Below are 27,634 nucleotides of genomic sequence, written 5' to 3' on the forward strand. Positions count from 1 at the left end.
CTGGCCCAGTGTTTTGAACATAGCCACTGGAGATTGGGCCTATCAGGGACCCGCCGAGAAACAAAGATACGGGGAAGGAGAGAGGGAGGCGAGAGCTGGAAGGGGGTGGTAAAGGATAATATTTTTGTGTGCGTGTTTCAGAATGGAAAGTGGACGGTTTGTGTGATGTTTAATGCAGGAGATTGGACCAGGGTTCAGAGTGTACCTCCTTAAGGAGTCACCTCACACTCCCTGAACTTTTAGTCACAAATAAGAAGAGTCTTAACAACATTTTTTTTAGGAATATTTATGATTGTGGAGAACATTTATTCCTGTTTTTTTTTTTTTTTTTAATCAAAGTGAAAACATGTTTCATACCGTATACAGTCATGGAAAAAATTATTAGACCACCCTTGTTTTCTTCAATTTCTTGTTCACTTTAATGCCTGGTACAACTAAAGGTACATTTGTTTGGACAAATATAATGATAACAACAAAAATAGCTCATAAGAGTTTAATTTCAGAGCTGATATTTATCCATTTTCCATGTTTTACATCAATATCTATGGCATTGTACTGCCAAAAACAGTGCTTTTAGGCATTCCATGTTTTCTTTTCTGTCTGTTTTAGTCACATGATACACCCAGAAGCTAGCACTTGATCACATAACCATTGTTTCTGATGACTTTTAATGGTCTAATAATTTTTTCCATGACTGCATAATTCAAAATTTGAGGGAGGTGTATATAAATTGGCAACCTTCTGAAATAATATAACTTTAAACAGGGTATCTACAGATGTGAAGAGGCCAAATTTATGACTTTTTGAGGTATTTTTTAAGGTGTCTGTAGTCAAATTCAAGACCTTACATTCACAAAAATAGCAGCACAACAGGCCTCATAGGTGTTACCTCGAACCAGTCTAAATCATGCTTCAATCCAGCCAACGTTACATATCCATTTTTTCCATGACTAATGTTTCTACTTCTGATGTTCAAGTTGAAGCTCATACCTGAACCCCTTATGCCCATGAATGATTGTTGGTGGCTCCCCTCATTCCTATCTGCGTGATGCTAAAATGCTAAACACTAATTATAAATCTAGCAAATTCTTCACAAAGATTTCAAAAGCAAATATAGTAATATCGTTTATTGTATCTGTGGAATTTTAAAGACCTTTGAGTTCCAGATTTAAGGATTAATTCTCAATTTTAAGGATAATTAAGGCCTTTATTTAGGACTATAAAATTTAAGACATTTGTAAGGATCCGCAGATGCCCTGATTAAAGCAATCTAATGCACCAAGTACAGGAAACATGCACAGTCTGGCCAAGAAATGTCTCCACTCTAATATTTCATGTTATCGATGGTTGTTTAAGAAATGAGAAACTACTCACTGCATCAGTTAGGGTTAAAAAAAAAAAAAACTGTTGCAGCTGAAACATATTCATCACTGCAGTAATGATCCAATGGAAGGATGTGGACTATTTGCTGAGTTAAAGCCAGATGTAGGTGGGCAGTTTATATACCAAATGAAATGACAGTGTTTGCTTCAAAGGTATAAGAGGAAATGTAATATGACTGACCCCCACCTTTGTATCAAGATGCTTAACATTTTAACTTATATTTGCTCAGCAGTGTATTATTATTATTATTTTTTTATTATATTTTTTTTTTATTTTTATTTATTTATTTATTATTGTATTGATATTCATATAAAATAATAATTGCTATGTAGAGATCATAAGGAATAGAGATTGGGGGTAGGAGTATATAAGTTTTTACTTCTTCCTACTCCTTTTCGAGCATATATAATTTCATTTCATTTATTTTATTTGTTTTATTGTTTTGATTTCACTGTCTACATGTTCAAAATAAAGATTTCAATCAATCAGTCTCTGCTTTAAGCATGTTACTAGAAAAACAACAACACATGTAGGTAAAAAAAAAAAAAAAAAAAAAAAAAAAAAAAAACACAAGATGCCTCATGGAGTATGTCAGTTTCATCCTGAATTAATCCAGCCAGGAAAGTCAAGAATGCCAAGAAAATCTAAGAAAATAACCACTTCTTTTCCCCTTATTGCCAAAATCTCTGAGGCGGAAGAAAAGTTATCAGGAATTAGTTGCCAGGTCTGACACCAACGTGCAACACAGGCAATTCTGGCTGTCACCTCCTGACGTGGATCCCAAGAACTACTGGGGGCACAAGTTCGTAATAATCAGATCCATGAATATGAAATATGAGCACACACAGATGCAGGTACGAAGGAGTGTGCTTCCATGAGCGTCTCCATGCACACAGTGGAGGGTGGATGTGTGGGAATGTGACATTTCCTCCCTGAACCCTGATGACACGTCTTTGCAGGGGGCCTGGATTATACATCAGCATACTGTCACACACACACACACACACACTCACCCCAATACAGGGGCGAGCTCTGCAGGTTTCCGTTACTTCAGACCCCTCCACCTGGATGTTATTGCCGCCCGTGGCACCCTGCTCCACCGGGCTAATGAGCCTGCCTCAACTCAGTCAAAGTCATCTGATGACACTGATGTGGGGAGATTGATATTCACGCTTGACTCGCCGTCCTCTCCACTTGACTGCTGTGTTTACCTCCCCACACAATTAGTATCTGTTGAAGACAGACAGACACAGCGAGGAGAGAGGGATGGAGTCAGACTCTGAGCTGTGTGTTTGTGCGACTACATTAGCTCCAATTGTTTATAAAGATGGGAGATGTCTTTCATCGTGGCTTGAAGGTGGCTTTCTATATCGCAGGGACCATTACTAGCTCATTTAATCCCCATAAAGCTATTTTACCTCTCTGAATGTCAGTAGCTCGAAATAATAAAAGTCAGATTGGCTTAAGTTAAATGCATATTTCAACAGTTTTCATCCAAATTTGCATCTAAAACGTGCTTCACTTTGGCCTTCATGAATGAACCTACAGACCGGGCTCCACAAGTGTGACGGTGCAGGCCGAGGCCCTCCACCCACGCACCACGGCTTACATTCCTCCATCTCCAGCAGATAACTTTCAAATGAATATTAGCATATGAACAAATAAAACACTTATGATGAGAACTGTACACCCACTCTCAGAATAGAAGAAAATGCAGAGTAGTGTGGTGGTTAGTGATTGGTATTAGCAGACTTTTAGCTGAGCCGGTGGAGAGGCACCATGTCTCCAGACTGATTTAGCATTAATTGACATTCTCTCTAATCGGTGCATTCACCATTTGAACACAGTGATGAAGGCGGTTCAGAAGCTGAATACTGATACCCGCCTGAGTGAGAGGAACATTGGGGCTCAGATGAGCAGGTGAATGCTCCTGTGCAAGGGGTTTTGTTAAGGTATCTGGGCAAAACAGAGGAGATTTTGTGTGGAGCCACAGTGCCTCTCAGTGGACACAGTAAAGATGCAAGAAGGATTCAATCATAGACGGTGATATTGGATAAAATTATTCCACTTGTCACAAGCTGAAGGTTTGTACATGCAGTACTAGGAAATCACCAGAGAAGGAAAAAAATAATACAATAAAAATAGCTTCTCGATAAAGCATGCAAAAGTGATTGTACTATAAATCCTCTCTAAACTGTTTTTCACCAACCATTAACATTTATGTATGGCCTAGTTTTAGAAGGCCAAAAAAAACACATGGCAATGCTGACAATATTTTTATTATATTTTTTATTAGTATGTTTTTTAAAGGAGTGGAACACATGTTCAAACTGTATCGGCATCTTTTATTTTGCTACAAAAAAAGAAGAAAAAGAAGAAAAAAAAAAAACAAAAAAAAACAGTCCCAGCAATATTTTCATGACCTGATTAAAAAAACTACAACAGTTAAGTACAAAATGAAATATACCAAAACTACCCAATGCTACCCAGAAAAAAAAAAACAGACAATGATATAAAATGAAATGTCTACAGCTACATTGTAAGAAAAAAAAGGAAAAAAAAAAAAAAAGGTTACTTAAAAAGAAGGCAAAGATCCACCACAAAATTTGCCATTTTACCACAATCAATTTGCACATCTTTCCTTAGATATAAAGTAATGCAAATACTTTACAATAAGTTATCACAGGCACATCTCCCTATTACTACAGCAAAACCAAGTAACAGTCAAATGCATCACATGAAAATACAATTTTTTTCTTATTTTTTTTGGCAAGAACTTCACACATCACACAGAAATGAATGAGCAAAAACTTCTGGGTAGCAACATTTTTGGTTTCTTGAGAACAATTTATGCTCTGGGTCCATAACATTAGACTGCCTGTATGAGCTGCAAAGACTTAACATATCATATACCGTGTGTTGAAATTATATAAATATATATAAAACAAAAATATACAAAAACTGTTTTAATACAAAAATGATTAATGCCAAATGGAAGGTAACAATTATAAACTTCAATAACTTAAAACATGAAAAAGGAATACTTTCATACTTCTCAAGAATGTGACATTTAGCCCTAAGCTCCGTAACACTAAGGCTTTTGCACTGTTTTTTTTTTTTTTTCTTGATCATACAGCACTCGTAAAATATCACTCACTTAGTGCCAAGAATGCATCAAGTATAAATACTAAGAAAACTCCTGTACAGTCCCAATTTAGGTCAAAACTACAAAATAAGTTAGTGCCAGGCAACTGTACATTTAATTTACAATTTAATACAAAGGAAGGTATTGCGAAAAGAGATGACTTCAGTACAATGTGGGCTTTGGCTGCAGTTGATTCAACTGACCAGAACTGAAAAGCCTTCATGTAGGCAGGAAATGTAAGGTTTTGTCCACTTTAGCTATTTCATTAGCCCCTATGGTTATGTTTTAGTAACTTGTAACAGTGAAAAGATGATTAGAATGCATGAAAAAAAAAATAAAAAATCAGCTCAGTATTGTGAAATGTGTAAATGTTATGTAAATGATGTTTGGAGTGAGGGTGGTGTGGATAAGGAGAGCAGTCTCCAAGCACAGTTATGAGCCCGTAAATGGAGAGAAGAAAGACACATTCATTTCAGCAGCAGCCGTTTCCCATCGGCAAATGGTAGGAGCATGTTTGAGCACGAATGGATGAGGAGAGACACCACCTGTTAAGGCAGGTGTCCAGTAAACATTTAAGTCTCCTGCAGAGACTGAGAGGGGGAGGAACAGGGTATTTGGTACAGGAGAGGTACAAGTTTGTGTGTGAGGGGAGAGTAAGTGAGTGTCATCAGTCCACATCACTGAGGTCGCTGACTGGCTCGTCCTGGACTATGCTCAGGTGGTTCATGGCACGGCTGAAGGCGATCTGGACTGCCTTTCGAATGCTCGATGTGCGGCCTTCCATCATTTTGATCTTGTCTATGGTCTTATCCATCCCCAGAGGGACCATCTTGGACCTAGGAAGCCACTGCCTAAAGGTGGGGAAACAACATCAATATGGCATCATCAGAATAGAAGCTAGCAGACTTTTCTTTTGTTTGTTTTTATGAGAACAGTATTAAGTTTTTATGGACTTTTTCAAGTGTTACTTCTCACACAGACAGATGGCAAATGACCAACAAAAAGCGTCTTCGCTCATGCCAGCAGAACAGCTTCAAATGATTCTTCAAAAGTCTGTGGACTCTTCATAAAGGATGAACATGATTCTTCTACATATTCCCTAATTTAGTTTTTTAATGATGGTGGTGGAGAATGTTATCTAATACGTTGTTGCTAAATCTCCTACGGGTGTTAACTGCATTGAGATCTGGTGACTGTGAAGGCCATAGCATATAATTCACATCAGTTTCAAACAGATCAAACCATTCAGTCAACTCTCATGCCCACTGGTTGAGGACACTGTCATTGTGGAACAGATTTCCAAATCGTAGCAGTAAATGTCCCCAAGGCAGAACAAAGCTGCTGTACCTCCGCACTGTAGTTGTCCGTCACTCAGGCCTGTATCGTTCTCTTGGTGTTTACTATATTCAAGTCGTCATCTACATGTTGAGAATATGGTGAAGGACAACTCATCTGACCATGTCACTTTTTGCACATCTCTGTAGACCAGTACCAATGGTTTTTGCACCACTGAACTCTTAAATGTGCATTCAGCTTTGTAATGAAATATTTATGCACTGACACCCCACTATAATATCCCTCTGTATGTAACTGTCAATGGACTTATTGCTGACACAGTCTGATCACGTCCTGCATTGACATTCTCAGTCACCTAAAGAAGACGTGCTCTTCTATTTTTCCTTAAATATGATGTCTTTCACACCAATGATTTTCCCCAAGTTCCAAAACCTCTAAAAATAGATGTCATTTTACTCACTGTTCCTGTTGAAACGCTAGACATTGATCAGTGTTTTAGACTGAAGCTAATGCCCTCCATAGTCAAACAATGAGCCCTCTCTCAAAGTCACGTCGATCTTTTCCTCTTGCTATCTTCATCCAAACTCAGTATCAGGGCTCATTTATGCTCTACATTAAAGACGCAGATGGATACGTACGGAGCATTCTGTCCATCCTGTGCATACGTTATATGCGTAATTCTGTCCGTTTTCTGGGAGCTTGCGGATGCATACTCAGACAGACAAAACGGTGCAGTACCACTGGGAACAGTGGAGGCAGCGTTGAGATTAGAACAGAATAACTTCCATAAATAACAGCTTTCAAAGAGCGACTATGTGAGTTAGTGAAAAACTACCAACCTATTTATGACAACTACTCATCTCAATATTTACATTAGTATCCACATTCGTAAAACCTCCACTGTCGTTGCCATGTTTGTTATTATTGACTTTCTTCTTCTAAGAAAACTTTACTATTTTTCGTGGTATTTGGCCAGTATGGTAATTAAGAGCGGTGCCCTCTGGTCCATTGATTGAGAAACGCTCATTCCAACGCACAAGACACATGGAAGTATGAAGGCAGTGACGGATGATAACGTTGGAAACGGACGTAGCTATTTATATACTTAAAGCGAGCATAAATGACCCTTAAACTGGACCTGTGCACGCACTACATGGTAGTCACTTGTATCAAACAGTGCACCTGTAGGGAAGTGTCTGTGTTTCTTCTGTTTCTCCACTCATTTATTAAGGTTTTCATTTAATTTGTTAACTGTCTGTAAATCTCATAAAGTTCCACTGTACACACAAACTGCCGTTAACTGGAATTGGTAGTTATTACAGGTAATTAAGCAGCAGTGAGCAGCCACAGTGCTAATGGGTTATCTCATGAGACACAAGGATGAGTTAAATGCAAATAATGAATTTCCATATAGTGGCTATAGGGGATAGGTTGGCTTTCCTTAAACACTATGATTACTACTCCTAGGTGTAACTAGTAGAATGAATACCACTACTACTAATACTATCTGAATGTGGAGTGCACTAGGAGTGCAAATGACTTAAAGGACAGGGCAGTGACAAATCCTTAACTGAAATGTTGGCACACATGTAGAATTCTGCATATTGCCGTAGTACCACTTATAAAGAAAGACTGCTCTATGTATATTATAACCTTTCCCCGATGAATGTAGTACAGCGGAAATCTTCCAAAAGCCTCTTAACGTGAGCGTAATTTGTTGTCTCTTAACAATTTATGCCATGCAGCCACAAGAGAATAATGATCAGCCGACAGACAGGTTGACAGGTTTACCCTTGTAGAGACCTGTGTCGGCTTAAATCATTCCTACAGGCCCCAGCACTCACCAGCTGCGCTTGTTGTCGAAGAAGAGGACGAGGTAGAGTTTCTCTTCGGCTTTGTACTGCATCTGTTCTCCAATGCGAAGCACGTCCATGGGGGGCATGGGGATGGACACCCCATTGTGCTGGCAGCCCACACGCGGCATGTGGGGGTCGATGATCTATACACAGCAGGAGAGGCGAGCATTACACACAAATTCCTCTTCAATGTATAACATAATGAAAGTGTTAAATGCACACACACAAATGCATGATGCATGCAGACTAATAGTGCAATTTGGATTATTTTCCACAATTGTCCTTTCATGCTAAGGTCACTTCAGCAGTGAAAGGCTGCCACCTAGAGGAAAAACAAATGACACACTGGAAGGTGAACAATTCATCTGTCTTTAAGTGACAACTGGTGAAACTGCAAATGCTTCTAAACCTGTTGGTAGTGCCATATGTGGGTTCCAAAGTGCCCCAATGTGAAAAGCACTTCTGACTTAGACTTTATTCAGTGATTGACATGCATTCTCTTCCACAAACACTCACCAAGGCAGGGTAGGAAGGGTATCCACTACATTTGGCCCAAACTAGCTTTAGGGGTTCCAATGCAACTGTTGCAGCACTAGCGGGCATCCAAATATTGCTGTTGCCAACCTCTATGGAAGCGGGAACAACACCAAACACGTTATGTGTGGGTTTAAACACACATGGAAACACATTTCCAAAGCCATGCTATAAGTGCAGAACTACACAGTAGTCAGGGTGGGGAAATGAACTTTAAGAGCCAGTAGGAATGACAGATATAATTTTTCAGCCATCTTTTTCATTTAATTAGCCAAACATGGATTTTAGATGAAAAGAGAATCTCCAGATACAAACTGGTTAGATGCCATGGGGGTAAGGCCAGTATAAAGGCTCACCAGCCACTGCCAGTTTGGCTAATAGCTGCTGTTTATTTCCAACCCTGTTTACTTGTGTGTGTGTGAGAAGACCAGGTGTCTGCAAGTTTTATCAAGTTAAGCTTTTAAAACCTTACTGATACTGAAGACAGAATGACATATAAAACAAATTCTCCAGTTGGACGGGACAAAGAATTCTACACTTTTCATAACTCACCTGATCTAATTTAAGCTCATTTAATATTTACAAAGGCATCTGGAAATTTACATTAGTGTGTAACTTGGTACATAATTTACATAAAACTGCAAGAAGCTTACGTGCAATCATTTCAAATAATGCCATAATACTGACTGAAGATGCATGTAAATATCTATAGCACTTATTTTCTGAGACAGCACACATGTTGTCTGTTTAAAAAATGCAGTCAACATACCAGCGGCAATTCGAGCAGCTTTTGCAAAATTCCCGTTTTCGATGCAGGCGATTAATTCGCTTTTGTCATCCACAGTGTTTCTCCGGACCAAGGCAGGTTTCCCCTTCCCACACTTTGGAAGACTGAGAATGGTGCTAAATGTAAAACAGAGGACATATCAAACTGTATTAGGAAAATAAAATGTCAGGTTTTGTAACAGATGTAATTGATCTTGCTCTGGTGTTCAGCCATGTAACACAAATATTGACAGAAGTGGCATTTCTTCAGGTCCTCATTGTACCAGGGCAGTGTTTGTTTATTCACTGCTTTCATTTTGCATTTGCCAGCCAGTCCTCTGTGACCGAATGATACAGAAACAAAGTGTGACATTACCTGGTGCTTCCCTGCAGACTGCTACATGAGGAGATGGATGACTCAGATGCACAGCGTCTTCGTGGCTCCACAGGTCTACTTGCTCTGCTGGGATCTTCATGCTGTTTCTCCTCTTCTTCCTCCAGGAAACCACTTGACAAACCTGGGAGAACACACGAAAGTTCACATGAACAAAAATATGTATTAGTATTTTTTCATAACCCTGAAATCCTCAAAAGGAAAAAGCCAGAATCTAATGTGGGACCATCCTGGCCCAATTCAATTAGGCAAGCAACTCGATGTAAAAATAAATAAACAGGTGTCAATGTACAGTTCCAACACTACAAACCTTATAATGAACAGTGGGAATCTGACTGTGATCAATGTAAGCAGTGTACCTGATAATTGTAGCATTTAGCTCTACTGCCAGGTTTGAAAGCTGGCACTAGAGCTAAATTCTGTTCTAGTAATTTATCAGGCATGTGAAGAAATGCCATTTCAATTCTGTCTGTGGCTGCTCAAAAAATATACATTTTATTCCCCACGCCCCCAAAAAAGTACTTGTTAATTTAAGCTGGTTGAAGTTAATTTAAATTAGACTTAAATCCAGTGAGGAAAACATACCAACACTTCAACATTCTACATTCTGTTTCTAAAGCACTAGATCCTAATGCCGTTTTTATTTTTCCTCAGTAGACTTCTCACCAGTGTCAAGTCGTTTAACAGGGGACTCGCCCTCCTCTTCATGCCCATCCTCTCCTCCCTCTTCCTCATCATGCCTGCTGCCGCTGTGCTTCCTCTTCTTGCCGTGAAGGAGGGTCTCCAGCCTGGGTATGACCACTGACAGGAAGGATTTTGAGCCCAGCTGTGGCTCGTCTTCTTCCTCTTCTCCCTCGCCTTCACTTATGTCAGCTCTGTCAGTGCCCTCGTCTTCACTCTTAGGGGGCTTCTGGGGACTGGAAGTCTTCGATTTGCGAAAGAGCACTGAAGTCCGACGGTTGACTGTGCCCGTGGGCTCTGCTACAGTTGACGTGGCCACGACACTCATATCTCCGTCCAACAGTGAACTCTGGAGGCTGTCATGAGAGTGGCCATTGAGGCGTGGTGCAGAGGACAGCAGGTCTGGTATTTCCCCATCAAACTCTGTACATTTGCTATGATTCTTGTCTTCACAGTCTGGGGCAGCATCAATAGGTTTGAGGGTGGGCGGCTCAGGGTCTGCATCAGAGTGGATGAGAGGAGGAATGGAGTCTGAAGGCTCTAGTTTTGGAGGAAGAGATTTATCTCCTGTGGGAAGAAAGCACAGAAAGCACAATGACAAACCATTTAAATGTGTAACTTTCACTACGAAACCAACATTAATCATTTAAACTATAACCATAAGTAAAACACCCATTACTCATCCTATGGTGCATGGGCTTTCCCTACTGTCCTTGCCAATTTTACTTCCTTGTGCACAATTGTTTTTTTTCTTGGTCTTGAGGGTACAGCTGCAGCAAAGTTCTTTGGGCAAATTTAAGGTTATATTATATATAATACTGTATCTCCATCATTATTACAACAAAGTTCTAAAGAAATAAAATATTTAATTCTTGCAAAGAAAGTTATGTATCAGAATATAGCAGGGCCTCCTGCATACTAAAGAACATACAATAACAAAATAAACTCAATAAAAATGAAAAAAAAAAAAGAATATAAGAAAAAAAAAGCTTTTTCATCGCTGCCAGCAGTAATGTGGTGCAGCCTCCATGCTTGCAGTAATGCTGACACTGCAGGTGATGATATGGCTTTTAGATTTACCATATAAGTAAAACAAGACACTGTTTAGCATAACACCAAAGCACTTTCATAATAAAAAATGAGAGCAAAATGACTTTTTTCCTTTGCTTCTTTATATCATGTCATTATAATGCCATCTTCACCAAACTTAATATGAGTGAGAGCCTGAGAAAGATGCTACAATGACACAGTGTGATATTATCACTATAACTTGTTTACTATGTTCACAGTGATTCTGGGATGGTGCATTTTATACCTCTGAGCCTGAACTCTTTATGAGGTGCATTCAAGGAGTTAGTTCCAAAAAGGAGACCCAAGAATGAAGAGAGCCACCCTCTGAGAGAAATCATCACTTCCATGTAATCCTAAAGTTCTTAACATCTGGTTAAGCACTTGGCCATAACGCTCAGAAAATGGGATGAAAAGCTCCCAAAAGATGCTATGAGTCACTAATAATTCCAAATAACCATCCTTATATGCTGAGAAGTTTACCAGCTACAGGTATAGAGTAGAAGGGAGCAATTTTTATTTACATAAATCACAAACCCACAACTTCTGTTATATTAAAGTATAAAAGCAAATTTTCAAAGGGATAATCACTTAGGATGCTGAATGAGCACAACATCACAAAATTGCAAGTCACAAAGCTTACTCTTGTGGGAAACTGACTTCCACAGTTGCTACTAATTGAGCCAAAACAAATTCATGCATACCTTCATCATCGGGAGAATGTCCATTGGACTTTAATCTCTCCTCTTTAGCTTTACCCAGCTCTGGAAGGCCAGGAGCTGATGATAATGCAGACGTGGCAGAGGAGCAGTGACGATGGGAGGGTACAACTCTTTTAAGGCTCAATTCATTGCGCACATCATTGATGGTCTTTTTGAGCAGCTTTAGTCGTTTGCTGCGAGAGGGACTGGACTTCATAGCACAGGTGAGGTCCAAACTTCTCCAGAAGCTGTTGCAGCTGTATGTCTAGATTAGATGCTCCCGATTGGCTGGCACTAGTAGACGGTCAAACTGTCAAGGACAAAACAATGAGGAGGACAGTAAATATCATTTTGTTGAGCACAAGTTACAATGTATCCCTTTTAACTTGTCCTACTTTCAGATATATACAATACATAACAGATAAAGGTGGTTTGATCTTTACCATCTTCCCAAGAAAAGGCAGGAGGTGCTTTAAATTCAGGAATTTCATCCAGATGCATGCCACTATCTTTGTCAAAAAACCAATTTTTTCCACATCTCGCCGGGCCTGTCTAAGTAAGGCTCCGCCCTGGTCTCTGAGACGAAGAGCAGCACGGTAGAAGTAAGTGTCCTTTGAGTTATACTTCATGCAGTTGTCATAATAGATTAAAATCATCCTCAAAACAGGTTAAAGTTGCTGTAGCTTTGGGAATCAATGCGCTGTCGCATAGTAGAGAAGTCCATTGGGTGCTTGATATGGTCAAGGTAGTCAGGTACCTAAAGGAAAAAAAGACAATGAGTGAAGTAACTAAAACCAGTTTTCATGTTTGTATGTTACCCAAATACTTAAAAATGTCATGTAAAGGGGCGTAAAGAAGACCTCTTACAGCAACTATAGTAAAATATTACTTAAAAACAACTGTAGTAAATTGTTAAAAATGAACAACATATTTTGCGGTATTGAGAGAGAGGGAAAACTTCCGCCCAACGTGGGGCTCGAACCCACGACCCTGAGATTAAGAGTCTCATGCTCTACCGACTGAGCTAGCCGGGCTTGGTAAATACTCTTTCTTCACCTGATATCACCATCTGCCAGTGGATTTCAATCTCACATTACACTGACCACTTGACAGGAGGTCACATTACAACAACAGTCCCACAGTCAGGGCTGTTTTACAACATGTGCTGAGGAGTGAATGCCTTTGTGTGAGGACTTGCAGGGACTGTTGGAGATACAATTACTTATTTGATCTTAACTAAGAGCAAACAAATGAATACCTGCCAGTGTGACATCATTCCTGAGGCAATCATTAGGAAACCAGTTTAAACTGACCCACTGTACTGCTGTGACTGGACTTTCATCCTCACAACAGCACAATAACAAAATGCACGCAGCCATGTTGCTGCAAGGTGACGGTAAACATGAAACCAGAACCACCTTTTTACAGCAATGATTATGCAAAACCTATACATTTTATATACACAATAAAAATATGACAGACTGGTCGACACAAACATGATCAAATCAAACAATTATCACACAAAAAAGGCAATGTATTTGCACAGGGTGCTTCTATGAAACTGGTCCCTAAAAACAGGACTTGGGCTAAAAATTCAAACCAGATGTAGACTAATGTTATGAAGCAAGTTTGGAAGCACTTTGGGTTTATTTTAAAAATAAATATTAACTGAGATAACAGAGAAACTATTTTTCAGAGAACATTTTTATTTGATGCACGCATACAAAAATCCTCATGTAACATGATAAAAAGGACACGAAAAATGCGTGCTACTATTTTTTTAAATATCTTTTTATTCTCTCACAGGTATATTTTCAAATCAGGTAAATATGCAAGGCAGAGTGTTTCACAAAATGACCACTGCTGCAAAATCACTGGCGATTTATTTGTGGTTAAATGAGGCAGGTTCTGCATGTAACACAAGTGGACACGAGTGGTTACACGCAAAACCTGTAATGAGACTGAGATTCATGAAAAACCCACATGTCTGGGATTAGAAAAACCACAAGGATCAACACATTTAACACAGTGTCCTTTATTTATAGTGGTATATAAGACCACTTCAAGATCAATGCACCTAGGTAGCTTTTCCTGTCTCAATTTGGGTCCTATTTTGGCCCCAATATTTTATTAAAATTCATTAATTTTGGGGATGGCTCAGAGCAAGAGTATAAATTTTTTTTGCATTTATCTGGGGTCATCATTAGGTAAATCTTGGGGGGAAATGTGTCTAAATTTCTCTTCAATTATTTGGTCTAAAAAGCTGCAAAGTGCCAGATCAAAATAAACCCAGTTTCATGGAAGAACCCACATACGATATTGCAGAATTATGGATGGTTTTGCAAGAATATGTTTCCACTCAAAGACCAGAACACATACCTATGTGAGGACAAACACAACAAAAGCATTGTAGTAACTCAAGTTCACCTCATTGACATCAACTGGCTGAGCGAAGATCCGTGGCCTGGTCTTTTGCTTGGAGCTGGTCCAAGAGGGCTCTAAGCAAAATACTGAAGGGGTCAACTGCATCTCAAGAAGGGTCTCCTGCAGCTTAATCTACAACACGTGCCAAAATTAAAAAAAAGAAAAAAAAAGAAAGAAAACAGAGGAGAATCTTTCATTTCCAACTGGCCCTTACCTTCGGAACTATTAGTAAAATATATATATTCTATTCTATTAATTAACAGTCACTTCCTCCGCAAATACCTCTTCCCGCTTGAGTTTCTCCCTCTTACGGATTAGCTCCAGTAGCAGCCGGGTTCTCTCCAAATCGTGTCGGAGACGATGCCACTCCTCAGCTGGTCCTTTAGTGCTCTGCTCTCTTCTTCATTCTGCCTCTGTGGATGTAGAATGAAGAGAAAGTTGAAATGCCACCATTTAAAAAAGCAAAACAGAGTCAAGTCAGCCTTTCATAATCTGTGCATGCCTAAATGGAAGCTCACTTTTTCTGGTCTCAGTGTGTGGCTTGATGCCCACAACCTAACAGTTACCAGCGAACTAGTATGCCAGTGCAGTGTCAACAACAGCACACTACAACCAAATATTAATATGAAGAAAGTGCAATAGAATATGCAAAATGACTAACTACACACAAAAAAAAACACCATTTGTTCATTTCTACAAACTACCGGTAAAAGTGAAAAAAGACTGAAATTCTTCAGCGGTTAACTGACTGATGAACAAACCGTTGTGCATTCTTCTGAGACTGGTAGGCTTGTCTGAAGCCGCCTGATGAGGGGAAGCCCCATTCTGGATTGCCTCTTCAGTGTCCAGTAATTTAGGACAGCTCCACAAATGCCTTCTTTCTTCTGGACTGACACCTGGTTGAGAATGGTCTGTAACCTAGGGAGAGACAAGAGCCATGTTATTACATAGTAAAGAGGAAGGGGGGAAATTCCACGACAATGAACACATCCTAAAAATCTCTTGCAGCTTCAATGATTCACCAATTGATATTAAAAATAAAAGAAATTGTGGTAGATTACTTATGCTTGTAGTAGCTGTCACAACTGTAAAAAAACCAAAACAAACAAAAAAAGGTCACCACCGGACCTAATGCATTCATTAGATTGTAGGGTGCTCTTGTTCTCAACTACATAGTAGTGTTTATCATATAATTAAACCCTGCAACAACTAAGGTAAGACAATTGCCTTATGTCCTGTCAGTACCTTTGAGAGACAGAATGTCCTTCTCAATATCACCAATTGTCTAGGAAGTAAATGTACGTTAATGAGTTTCCACAGACCACAGCTTCCATTCTCAATCTAACTTTCAATAGCTATAACCTGTGACAGAAATGTAGGCACAGTAGCAGGGGTTGCAGCTTCACTTTCAACTTCAGGCTCCGGCTTTTTACTCTTCTTCTTGTGCTTCCCTTTGACCGCCCTTTGCCACTTGCCTTGTCCACGTGCTTACATAGTCCATTTATGGGTTTGGCATCATCATAGATATTAAGAGGCCTTCTCACACAGCCATTAGGTGTGTGAGCCCCACAGTAGGCCGTCTTCTTCACAGAGAAGGTAGGCTCTCCTGTCTCAGTAATTTCTTTGACGGGCTCCATCTTCATAAAGAGGGCCAGCCTTTTGGGCACAGCTTACATGAAGGCAGTATAACAATTTGCTTTGTGGCACTGGATGCATGCCCCAACACCTTTTTCTTTGCAGAGGTAGCAGGTAAGTTTTCCAGCGAGCTGGAGGAAATGTGGCTGACACCATCAATGGGTTCGATGAAGGTGGTATTAGAGAAGCCTACTTCAGGAACCCAGAGTGCACACACCACATGTCCCCAACGGTCATCATCTGTCTTTTTCACAGCTCCACCTTTGTTGGGACAGAGAATGCAGTCTGCTGGCTGGGTGGGTGACTGGAGGCAGTGTCTGCAAAGCCACTGGCCCTCAGGGATATAGGGCACACCATAGCATTCCTGGTGCACAGCTACGTTGCACATGTCACAAAACAGAATAGCATTGCTGTTGTGACACTCACCATCCATGCAGATGCAGCAGACTGCATCCTCATCAATCGGTGTAAGCTTTTCACTGTCTTGATCCAAAGTCTCCAGGTACAACTCCTTCTCAAAGCGGTCGATCAGAAACTCAAAAACATTGTAGGACACCTGACTGATGCCTTCACATCGCCGTTTTTCATTGACCAAATCCAGCCAGGCATAATCTTCTTCATCCATGTCATATTCTGTTTCCTCATCCAGCTCTTCTTCAGTCTTTTCTTTATATTTATAAAAGGCAGCTGGGCGCTTAGGAACTGCTGGAAGGTTGTATTCCACTGTACGAAATTTAGGCTCTGGGAGTTTTGGAGTAGCAGGACCAGCGTGATGAGCTCCTCCATCCCTGTGACCAGTGATGCCCAGAGCAGCATTTCTCTTCTCCTGGTTATTTTTTAATCGAACTGACCTCAAAAGGACTTGCTGTGGTTTCTCCGCATTCTCCTTATTGCTTGTACACTCCATCATCTCCTGGACCATGGGGTCATCATCTGATATCACATCCAGGTTGTCAAATACACTAAGCCGATGGATGCGGCCATCGACCTCGAACTCCACCATACGCTGTGCTTGTGCGTAAGTTAAGATCTGTTTGTTGGGGGAAGGTTTGATGGGAGATGGCGGCCTCTGCGGCACCGCAACCCGAGGGTGCCGAGCTTTCTTCTTCATCTTGATGCTCCGTGTTGCTGAAGAGACACAGAGCAAAGAGACAAAGTTTGAGACTTGCTTGTATTTTGTTTTGGTCAAGTGAGTTAAGCCAAGGGAATTGGAAATGAATCATGTCAGCTCATTTGGCTGTACTCTTCTAATAGATATTCAGTGTTTCATCTGTATTCATGTAACAGTGGTGTACCACCACAGCACACATATGTGTCTATGACATATAAATAAAGTAAGTGTGGTCCAGATGCTTCAAAATAGTGATTATCAATTAATTATGTACATTATTAACACTATAACCTCTAATTTACAATTAACCAAGACCTAAACAATTTGTGTCAAAACAACAATTATTTTTCAAAGTATGTCAATTAAAATTCCTGAAAAAACACTGATATTATACACTTCATTGCTACATAATACACACATTAATGAAATAAACCAATGCTTACATTGTCCAAAAGTCTCTATCAACATCATATCCTCCTGAGACCCAAGAGAGTAAAAGTTTTGGCTTTGTTTTACAGTGAATAATTGTCTTGATTGGAAGCAGCATAATGCAACAGTTTTTCTAGATACATTTTCTTTTTCATGGAATGTTCATTGCAATGGATAAAGTGCCATGAAACTCTTGTCCCTTACAGAGGACAAATATGCATTGCTGGGTCTGAAAAAGAAAAGATAGAAGGAGCTATCAAGAAGAAAAAGTACACAGAGAAAAATACTACACATCAGTTCAATGGTATCTACATGATCCACTGAGACGAACCACAGGATATGTTGAATTGACAGCTGTACAATACATCTATCACTTCAACATACCCTTTTGACACGAGGCATATAGCTATATTTATATACTTGATATATATAATTTCCAAAGGGCAAAAATAATTAAATGAGGTTTAGCATTGTGTGATTTGAGTGCTGTTTAGTCCAACTGTATGCAACACCTACCAGCTGTACCTTACAGTTTTGTCAATGAACTGGGCCATTTAAATAGAGCAGGAGGCGGTCACACGGGCTAGTCTGCCTTACATTACGCCGGAGTTAACACTTGCCCATTTGGTGCACAGATACAATTTCTTTTTTTTCTATAGTGACTACTCGTCCAAGTGGCCAAGTTGCTAACAATAACATTAGCTAGTCAGCTAGCTAGCCAGTGGAGCTAGCCACCCCCAAAACGGAGCAAATGGCGTCAAACAAAACAAGGGCTCTTTAACGTTTTACAACACTTTTATGAATGTAACGTTAAAGACACATTTGTACACGCAATGCACACCTCCAGACAGTCTAAACTTAAAGCACACGAATGTAAATAAAACCAAGCAACGTACCTCGGATTCACCAAGTTTTGCTAGTAGAAGAAGAGGAAAGCTAGCCAGCAGCTTTACAAAGCAATGGCGATACGGCCTGCTAAGTGGCTCTAATTCCGCACACAATGTCCTCATCCAACAGCCGATAATAAGGTCTTTTCAATACTGTTAAAAAGATGATGAAGCCTGCTTTGTGGCTGTAAGGCTTCGATACTGAATCCTACAGTGTATACACAGTTATCTGCTTTATGGACTGTTGAAGGGGCTAGAGTCACTCGTTAGCCACAGTCAACCAAGAGCAAATAGCAGCGGCTGTAAGGACGGCTCATCCCCCAACACAACAATGCGTTCACCAGACAACTCCCACCCGTACGCACAGCCCAACGTGTGACGGTGGAGGTCATGTTGGTGTTCAGTCGTAGTATTCATACAAAAGCCCATCTGTCACACAATCAATGCATCGCCTTTTGTCGATCCTTACTAGCTATACTCAGACAAAGCTCCAAACAAAGGCGGAATCGGGGGCAGACGTTTCACTGGGTTTTTTTAATGACAAAGGCTGGTGTTCGTTGGTAACGACAGAGGCAGCGAATATGACTTTCAGATGCGTCTGTGTGTCTGTCATGATCCGAGGTTTTGATTCAGCACTTTTGCAGACACAGATAGAGGACGGTAAAGGACGCAACCAGAACAACAAACCGCTGCTTTTCACGCCCCACCCTAATGACCAGTCCACTCCAGACCACATCCACGAGGTCAAGAAAGCCCCTCCATTACAAAAATAATAACAGTAGACTAAACTATCATCATCTAAAGTACAAATTGTAACCCCAAAATTAACATGACTGGCACATTCTAGACCCATCTATTAATTATCACATTATTATCATTAATATTATAATTATTATTAGTGGTAGTATGGTAACATTAAGCTTACAAAATGGGAACTCATATCAGTATGATCATAGGTCCATAGTATGTGACTATATTGGACAGTATGTAAAGCAAATATCAAATATACCCTGCATATATACATTTAAAACATTATATATATATGGATTGAAATATGAATGGTAAGTATACCAGTCCAATTAAATTATACGATTAAGATGTCCTTTAAAAAAAATAAATGAAATATCAATAAAAATCAACATTACTTGAGGACTAAAGAAGGTTATTTAGAATGGTAATAACAGTAGTTTAGTATTATTATCACTATTACTACTTGTAGTTGTAATAACTGATGAAGGTTTTAAATATTTCATAAGTTAAATCATAGTAAAAAGTGGTTGTGTGGAATTCATACTACAGTGTTTTATTCTCCTTTTTTAAATGGACAATAAAATATTAAAAGGTTATTTTGTATAGTCCCCATGTACTAAATGCAATTTTATATTTTCCACTTGTTTTATTCAAAGAACGTGGGAACTGTTTTTTTTTTTTTTTTTTTTTTTTTTTTTTTGTAATGACTGTTTTTATGTCCATGAACTGACCGTGTATTTCTATTGATAACGCTCTCCATTATGAATGCCCCTGCCTTTATACTGAAGACCCGGAGCCCAGTGACATCATTAGAATTTGTTCCTTCCGTCCGACGCTGTGTGGAGCTGCTCCGGCCGAACGTGAACTGCGAGCAAACCAGGAGACAAAAGCAACAAAGTGACCCCCCTCCGGATCAATCAAATGTGTCATATTTAACTATTTCGGAGCCGAAACCAAGTGATCACATCACCACACTTCACAGTAAGTATTCTGGGGTGATAAACATACGGCAAAAGGCTTTAGTTAAGTCAGGACGTCGTGGTGAGTGCTGGTCTGATTCGGATCCCGTGTGGTTCGTGTGTTGCCACGGCTGGGTTCTGCCTCGCCAGGTTAGCTAGTATGTCCTGTGTGTGGCCTAGCTGGCAGCTAACCAGCTAGCAGTCCTGTTGTGGTCCGAAATGTGCTAACTGCCTTTTCTGGGCCATTGATACCTTTAATGTTTATATGTGTCTAAGTTACAATTCCTTGAATATTTCTGATACAAAGCCATGTGACACAAGTTTTGTACCTGTGTGTTGTTTTTGTGTGTGTATGTGTGTGTGTATTAGCCTATCGGCTAACCTAGTTAGCACCAAGATAGCCACGGTGTTTACTGATGATGAAGCGCAAATGCCACTAATGTTTTATTGGCGCGTTAAACATTAAATACATGTTTGAGAGTCTGTGTTCGCTGTTGTTCACGGATGTCGTGTAGGAATGCTGTAGCTAAGCCGGTGTGCCATTTATAAGTTGATTCAATGAAGATGAAGGCTAGTCAGCGTTGGCTATTTTCTGCTGTCCTCTCGCATCTTCCTGACTAGCACTTAAGCCAAACCCGGAAAAACTGGCTGTCATTCCTGACTTAGGAAACGGCCTATTTCTTCCATGGACCTCTAAACAAACAAACCCATTTTAAATGCTCAGCTAAAAAAAATGTCGTGTTCGTCTTAGATATAAGATATGAATGACCGATTATTCGGATTTTTACGATTATTGGAGAAGCTGGACTGATCAGCGTTTGGTCAGTGCTTGTGTACCTAAGCCAGTGTAGTCGGAACTGGTGTGTCCTGTGTACACAGAAGCAGGTGAACAGGGCGAAGACTACGTTGCATCGTTTGGCATAGGACTGTTTAGAAGATTTTTCATTCATTTATGCTGGAACATGTAACACGCATTTCTTACTGTGTTATTATACACCAGAACATGCAAAGTATTTACACTGAATGAAAAAAATGACTAAATCGTTAGATCAGTATGAGAAGTGTTTTTTTTTTCTTATTTGAAGAAGCGGGTATACCTGATCCTTTTCACAGAATATGAGAACATGGCCTTGATATTATTGATTCAGAAAAAAATACTAAACAGGCCTGTAATTAATTTGTAATTCAGGGTGGTTATAAGAAGTGAGAAATGTTGATTCAAAACTTTCTGATTGTGGAACTAGAGTAAATGTTATTGTATTAGAAGGTGTATAGGGTAGATGTTTTTTTATGTAATGTGTGTGTATGTAGTGGAAGGTATATTTAATATTGTACTTTATATACATTGTTAAAATAATCTACATTCTGCCAAAGGTGATAAAAACATTTTGTCACATAACTTTAATGAAGATAGACATTAGACTGCCCCAATTAATTGAAAACTCTAAAACATGCATATACAGATTTAATTTAATTATTCCAGGATCACCATTTCTAAAATGGGAGTTTGCATATTAAATGTTTGTCAGAAGGAACACAGCTGAAGAGGCTGGTGCTTAAACAGAACCTGAAGGTCAGGCTGAACCTGTACCTGTTTAGTCCTGTCTCCATTAAACCAAAGGGTTGAGTGAAGAAATGTTTGCAAATTTGATGAATACAGCTGGTTTTGAGAGTTGTCTAAACTGGGGCTGAACACATAATCAGATATTACAGATATTAATATGTGGCCCAGTACAATATGTAAATCCATATGGTATGCTGCAGCATCTGCTTAGGATAAGGGCAAACTGCAGTCCATCATCTGCTCCAATGAGAACAAGATTAGCTTCAATTTACCATCCCTTCAGGACCTGTTTGGCCTCAGTACTCTTAGGCATGCAGGTAAGATTGTGGCTGGCTCCTCTCACCGTGGACATAAACTTGCTGTCCTCATCAACAGGGCCCTGCTGACACAGACCTCTTCACCTCATGGATATTTGTATTTCAATAACGCCTCTCTGTATAATGCAGATATTCTTTCCTGCATTCCACTGTTTTTGCACTACTATTTTGCACATCCAGAATTACACACTTTTACAAATACAGTGCAACCCCTCCCTTTATATAATATAAACAGACACGTTCATTACTTGTATGTATTTCATCAATGTATTGAGCACATTTCATATTGTATTGGATTTCTTGTACTTTTGAAAACTGTGCCTCGCTGTAAACCTGACCCTGAATTGCAGGAGTTGCAATTATTTGATAATGGTAAAATGCCCTAATGAATAGTTGGCTGTGATTCATGTTAACATTTTCGAGATATAGTCTAACATAATTGTTTATATATTGTTCAGCCTTAATCCTCACCAATAACTAATTGTGAAGGTCCTTGTGAAATTCATATAGTAGGTGTTGATAAGTTAAAATTTAATTAGCAGACTTTACATCAAAAGTCTGGTACATGAGTTTTGGAAACTAAAAGTAAAATCTAATATACATAAGGCTTGGCAATAAATCAAGTTGATTTGATTACTCATGGTTTTGTCTTGGGAAAATAGTTGAAAAAACTCCTGAATTACAAAATATGGCCTAGTTTTAGTAAAAGAAAGTGTATTTTTGAATCATAAATCATCCATAACACTGACAAAATTCCAGATTTTTTTAAAGTTATTTTTTTTTTTTTTTTTTTCGGTGGTGGGGGGGGGGGCAGTTTTGTCCATAACAAACCTTTCAGCATACTGGTATTACAACATACCTGTATGTGTGTGTTATCTTTTGTTTTCTGTGGAATACGAATCTGATCTACTGTTGTTTTTCTTTCTTCCTCTTAAAGCTGTGTGCAGAGGTGGAGATCCTAAATGGAGAAGGACAGGCAGACACCCTGTGTCCCAGACAGCTACACACAGACCACAACACCTGCTTGAGAGCTGTGGTATCCATGACGACAGCTGCGAAAACTGATTTTGTTTGACAACGCAGACCTGATTATTCGACATAAAACCCCAAGCTGCTACTATGGATGGGGAAGAGGAGGTTCCTCATTTTGAGGACATGGTCAGTGAACCGAATGGCTCCATCGAAAGCAAAAAAAGGGAGGCAAAAGGGACCTGTCTAAAAATTGAGGGTCAGGATGGCTATGTGTTCAAATCCTACAGTATTCACCCTCATGAGACTGCAGAGTCACCTGCTTGTTCCTCCATAACACTGGATAAAGACTATCCCAATTCTATATATTTATCTTCTCAGGGTGACAAAGAAATGGAGTCAGACAAAGCAAAAGAGCATGACCTAGCTTCTCCTGCTCATTCAAACAGAAGCTTGGAGATGGAAACTGAAGGAAATATAGAAAATGAACAGTATGAAAATGGTAATGAAGAAAACCAACATATCAAAGAGGTTGGGCATGCAAATGGAATGGAGGATGACATTCAGGATGATGATAGGTTGGCATTTGGTAGTTCAGTTGGCCCTTTTGTAACAAGAGATGGTGATGACTATAGTAATTTCCTAAGTGGATACACAAGTACCCTTTATGATGTTGCCATGGATGCCGTCACTCAGAGCCTTTTGTCATCCGTTAGGAGTCATGCCAATCCTAGAAAAAAATCTCCTGCATGGAATCACTTCTGCATATCGCCACGAGACAGTACCAAAGCAATCTGTTTATACTGCATGAAAGAGTTTAGTCGGGGTAAGAATGAGAAAGACCTAAGTACAAGTTGTTTGATGAGGCATGTACGAAGGGCTCACCCCACTGTGCTTTTACAAGATGGTCCAGACACATCCTCAAATCATCTGACTAGCTCTTTTGCCTCATCTTTGATACCTCCTTCCCCAACCTCACCAAATAATGGAGACTTGACTAATAGTGTCATTACTTCTGCCTCAAAGATCACTTCACCGTCCACTTCCTCAGCTGAAAATTCAGACTTGTCATCCAAAGAAGTGTTACCCAAAGTTGAGCCAAAACTCGAACCGTATATTAACACAGACACTATTTGCAGCATACTCTCATCCTCACATTCCACTGAAAACAATGGCGAAGACATGTTAGACGTAGGGCCTGAACGCCTTCCTGGGACCCCAAAAAGTGCTAGTTCACGTCGCAGATCAGCTGTATGGAAACACTTCTACCTTTCCCCTATAGACAGTTCCAAAGCAGTATGTATCCATTGCATGAATGAATTTAGTCGGGGTAAAAATGGGAAAGACTTGGGGACGAGCTGTCTCATTCGTCACATGTGGAGAGCCCACAAAGAGGTTGTAATTGAGGAAAACGGGCAGGGCAATCATATTCCTCCACCTTACACAAACCCACCCTCACTTTTGTCCCGCCCACAGTTACAGGATCCACTTGAAGTAAAAAAAGAATCACCCTTTTTTCCATCCTCACCAGAGACCATGTCAGACGAATTACCCCAAAGCATGAATATTAAAGAGGAACCTGATGAGGTGCTGGCTCTCTCAGGGCAGGAGTCTTCTCTCAATCTCTCATTCAGACCTCAGGGGGAGGATACACCTTTAACGTCCTCTCCATGTGATCTGTCTGAGGGCCCAAGCCTCACTCTGGATCACTCAGTTTTTCAACAAAATAAGAAAATAATGAAACGAGTGAAATCTGAAGTGTGGCACCATTTTATTGTGTCGCCAGTTGACCAGTTAAAAGCACTGTGCCGTTACTGTCCGTGTGTTATCAGTAGGGGAAAAAGGGGTGACTTTGGTACAAGCTGTCTGATGAGGCATCTTATGAGGCGCCATCCAGATGTCCTCAAGAACCAAAAAAGCACAGATGACAAAGAATCCTCCCCACATCCCTTCATCAACCTTGCTGCAACAGACGCTGTTTCTGCCCAAGAACCTGAAAGCCCTTCCAGTGAGCAGAAAACACAGGCCATGCCTGTTTTCAGTAAAAAGACATCAAAACTGTGGAATCATTTCTCCATTTCACCTACTGACCCCACAAAGGTGGTTTGTTTGCACTGTAGCCGCACAATAAGCAGAGGCAAAAAAACTACAAACCTTGGCACAAGCTGCCTTTTTAGGCACATGCAGAGGTTTCATGGACATGTTCTTGAAAGTAAGAATGCTATCTCAGGTGATGTGCCGTCTGCTGAAATACATGTAAAACAAGAGCTCATGGAGACTTCTGCTTATGAGGAGAACCCATGAGAAGTTTGATGAACACCACCCGGTTGCCAAAAAAAATCACCAAACTTATTGCAGAAATGCTCGCACTGGATCTTCAGCCATCAGCTATGGTGGAGAACGCTGGACTGTACAGACTACTAGAGTTTCTGCAGCCTCAGTATTCTCTACCACCTTCTTCTTACTTACCAGCACTGCCATACCAACATGTATGAAAAGGTGAAGGATGTTGTGCTGACACACCTGAAAGAGGCTGAAGGTGGTGTCGTCCACTTCACAACTAGTATTTGGGTCAGTAGTCAGACAAGGGAATACCTGACCCTCACTGCCCACTGGGCAACATATGAGTCAAGTGTCAGACCTCAGGGTCAGGACTTTCATTGCTCCGCTCTCCTAAGTGTCTCTCAAATAGATTGTGATCATGATATGCATGACATCCCTAAACAGCTTGAATACCTGTGGGATTCTTGGATCACTTCATCAGGGCTGAAAAAGGGGTTCACTGTAACCGATAACAACACCATCAGAAACATTTTAGAGGACCATGGCCATGTCACCATGCAGTGTTTTGGACATACTATAGACCTCATTGTTAGCGAAGCCATAAAGAGCCAGAGAATGGTTCAGAACCTTCTGAGTATTGCACGAAAGATCTGTGAACGTGTGCAGCGCTCAGCGCAGGCCAAGGAGAAGCTTGCTGAGCTCCAGAGGGTTCACCAGTTGCCAGAGAACCAGCTGATTCAGGATGTTCCTTCTAAATGGAGGACCTCCTTCTTCATGCTGGAGCGGCTGGTGGAACAGCAGAAAGCCATTGACGAAATGTCAATTGAGTGCAATTTCAGGGAAATAATCAGCTGTGATCAGTGGGAGGTGATGCTGTCAGTCTGCAATGCACTGAAACCTTTTGAAGTCGCCTGCAGGGAGATGAGCAACCGCACTGCCACTCTGGGACAGGTCATACCACTCATACACATCCTCAACAGAAAGATAGACATGCTGTTTGATGAGACCGTGGGCATAGATACCATGCTGAAATCTCTGAAGGAAGCCATGGTCAGCAGAATGTCCGCAACACTGCATGACCCACGATACACCTGGGCCACCATGCTGGACCCACGATATAAGACTTCATTGTTCACAGAGGAAGAAGCGGAGCGTTGTAAACAAGACCTAATCCAAGAACTGGACTTGTCCTCTTCTACCTCAGATGGAGTTGAGTTGCCACTGGCCAACGGCTGCAGTGAGCTCCCAATGTCGTCCGATGCCTCCGACTCAAACAAGGAAAGCCTCGGTCTCTAATGGCTGATGTTCGACAACCGCTAAAAAAACGAGGAAAAGTCCAAGTCTTCAGAGCTGGCAGTGCTGGAGTACCTTGAGGAAGACATACTCGATCAAAGCTGTGACCCCCTTGACTATTGGAACTTGAAAAAGTTCCTGTGGCCCGATCTTGCCAAAGTAGCTGCCCGATACGTGGGCTGCCCTCCCAGCATCATCCCAGCAGAAACACTGTTTAGCACAGCAAGCGTCAACTGTGCCCTAAATCAGCCCAGGCCTTTACTGGAAAACATGGAGGGTCTGCTATTCCTCAAGGTTAACCTCCCTTTGATTTATTTTCAGTACTGATGAATTTTGAGCGTTAACTTGAACACCCTTTAACAAGGACCAAGTTACATAGCTGTGAAATAGGGTTTTTATGTTGAGCAGAAATGTAAAATATCAATTTATACACTGATTCGCAATGCAAAGGCCAGACTTGGAGGATTTATTGTATTCTGAGTACTACTGTTAAACACTTTAGAGCTGTTGTGATAAAAAAAAAAAAAAGTCTCAGTCAAAAGTGTATCAGGGAGGGAGGGTTTTTCTAGCTGTAGGGGTTGGTGACGTGTTTGCTTGTAAATCAATGTTTTACTGTTTTGTGTCTACTCTCTCCTTGTGCCTTATCCAAAACTACTTCAGGTCAAGATGCTGTAAATATTTTGTTAAATTGCGCAGATCATGTCAGGATGCTTTTGATTATTATATGGATTAAGGATAGATACAGTTGTTTTCTGAATGAAACATGGCCCAAAAATAAATGCTGTGACTGAAAGTTGTGTTAAGTTAATGTTATTTAATTTTCATTGTGAAGTTGTGGCTCATGGTACTGTCATTTAGAAATAGACCTTTTTTTACTTCCTTGCTGAAATGTTTTAATAAGATTGTGTATAATATTGCTGTATTTTCAGAATAAGCAGTTTGTCTGGAATATACAATTTGTCTCTTAAGCACAATTTTAGTTTATGTCCAGGGGATTAAATTATGGGTTTATTATTGAGTAAAACAATGTACTGTACATTTTTATATTAAATTACTTCTGAACCTAATTTGATAAATGTTTTAGCATTGAGACTGGAACCATGCAAATTTTGTGGTCATTTGTAAATAAAGGTTTTTCCTTATGCGATATTGCAGGATTTTGTTTTTGATGAAGCTGTGTAGAACATTGG

General features: G+C 40.2%; 2 protein-coding genes and 1 non-coding gene across 3 annotated transcripts; 1 reads left to right on the forward strand and 2 right to left on the reverse strand.

The window, feature by feature from the left end:
- Positions 1–3,690: 3,690 nt before the first annotated feature.
- Positions 3,691–18,763, reverse strand: brd1a (bromodomain containing 1a). The gene is given in 24 exon segments (XM_030149512.1): positions 3,691–5,379; positions 7,669–7,823; positions 8,197–8,306; positions 8,984–9,117; positions 9,356–9,497; positions 10,040–10,621; positions 11,827–12,055; positions 12,057–12,094; positions 12,097–12,135; positions 12,270–12,342; positions 12,345–12,462; positions 12,464–12,495; positions 12,497–12,580; positions 14,251–14,283; positions 14,285–14,343; positions 14,346–14,379; positions 14,530–14,618; positions 14,621–14,660; positions 14,997–15,168; positions 15,611–15,695; positions 15,698–16,004; positions 16,006–16,020; positions 16,022–17,010; positions 18,319–18,763. Coding segments are annotated over 23 exon segments (3,726 nt in total). The 5' UTR covers positions 16,994–17,010; positions 18,319–18,763; the 3' UTR covers positions 3,691–5,195.
- trnak-cuu (transfer RNA lysine (anticodon CUU)) lies at positions 12,785–12,857 on the reverse strand. Its single transcript has one exon. It is a non-coding gene; the product is annotated as a tRNA-Lys (tRNA).
- Positions 18,764–19,883: 1,120 nt separating the features above from the next.
- zbed4 (zinc finger, BED-type containing 4) lies at positions 19,884–27,593 on the forward strand. The gene is given in 5 exon segments (XM_030149507.1): positions 19,884–20,040; positions 22,837–25,169; positions 25,171–25,200; positions 25,202–25,348; positions 25,350–27,593. Coding segments are annotated over 4 exon segments (3,750 nt in total). The 5' UTR covers positions 19,884–20,040; positions 22,837–23,018; the 3' UTR covers positions 26,772–27,593.
- The last annotated feature ends 41 nt before the right edge of the window (positions 27,594–27,634 follow it).

This window comes from Sphaeramia orbicularis, chromosome 12 (assembly GCF_902148855.1).
Source record: "Sphaeramia orbicularis chromosome 12, fSphaOr1.1, whole genome shotgun sequence".
Taxonomy (NCBI): Eukaryota; Metazoa; Chordata; class Actinopteri; order Kurtiformes; family Apogonidae; genus Sphaeramia; species Sphaeramia orbicularis.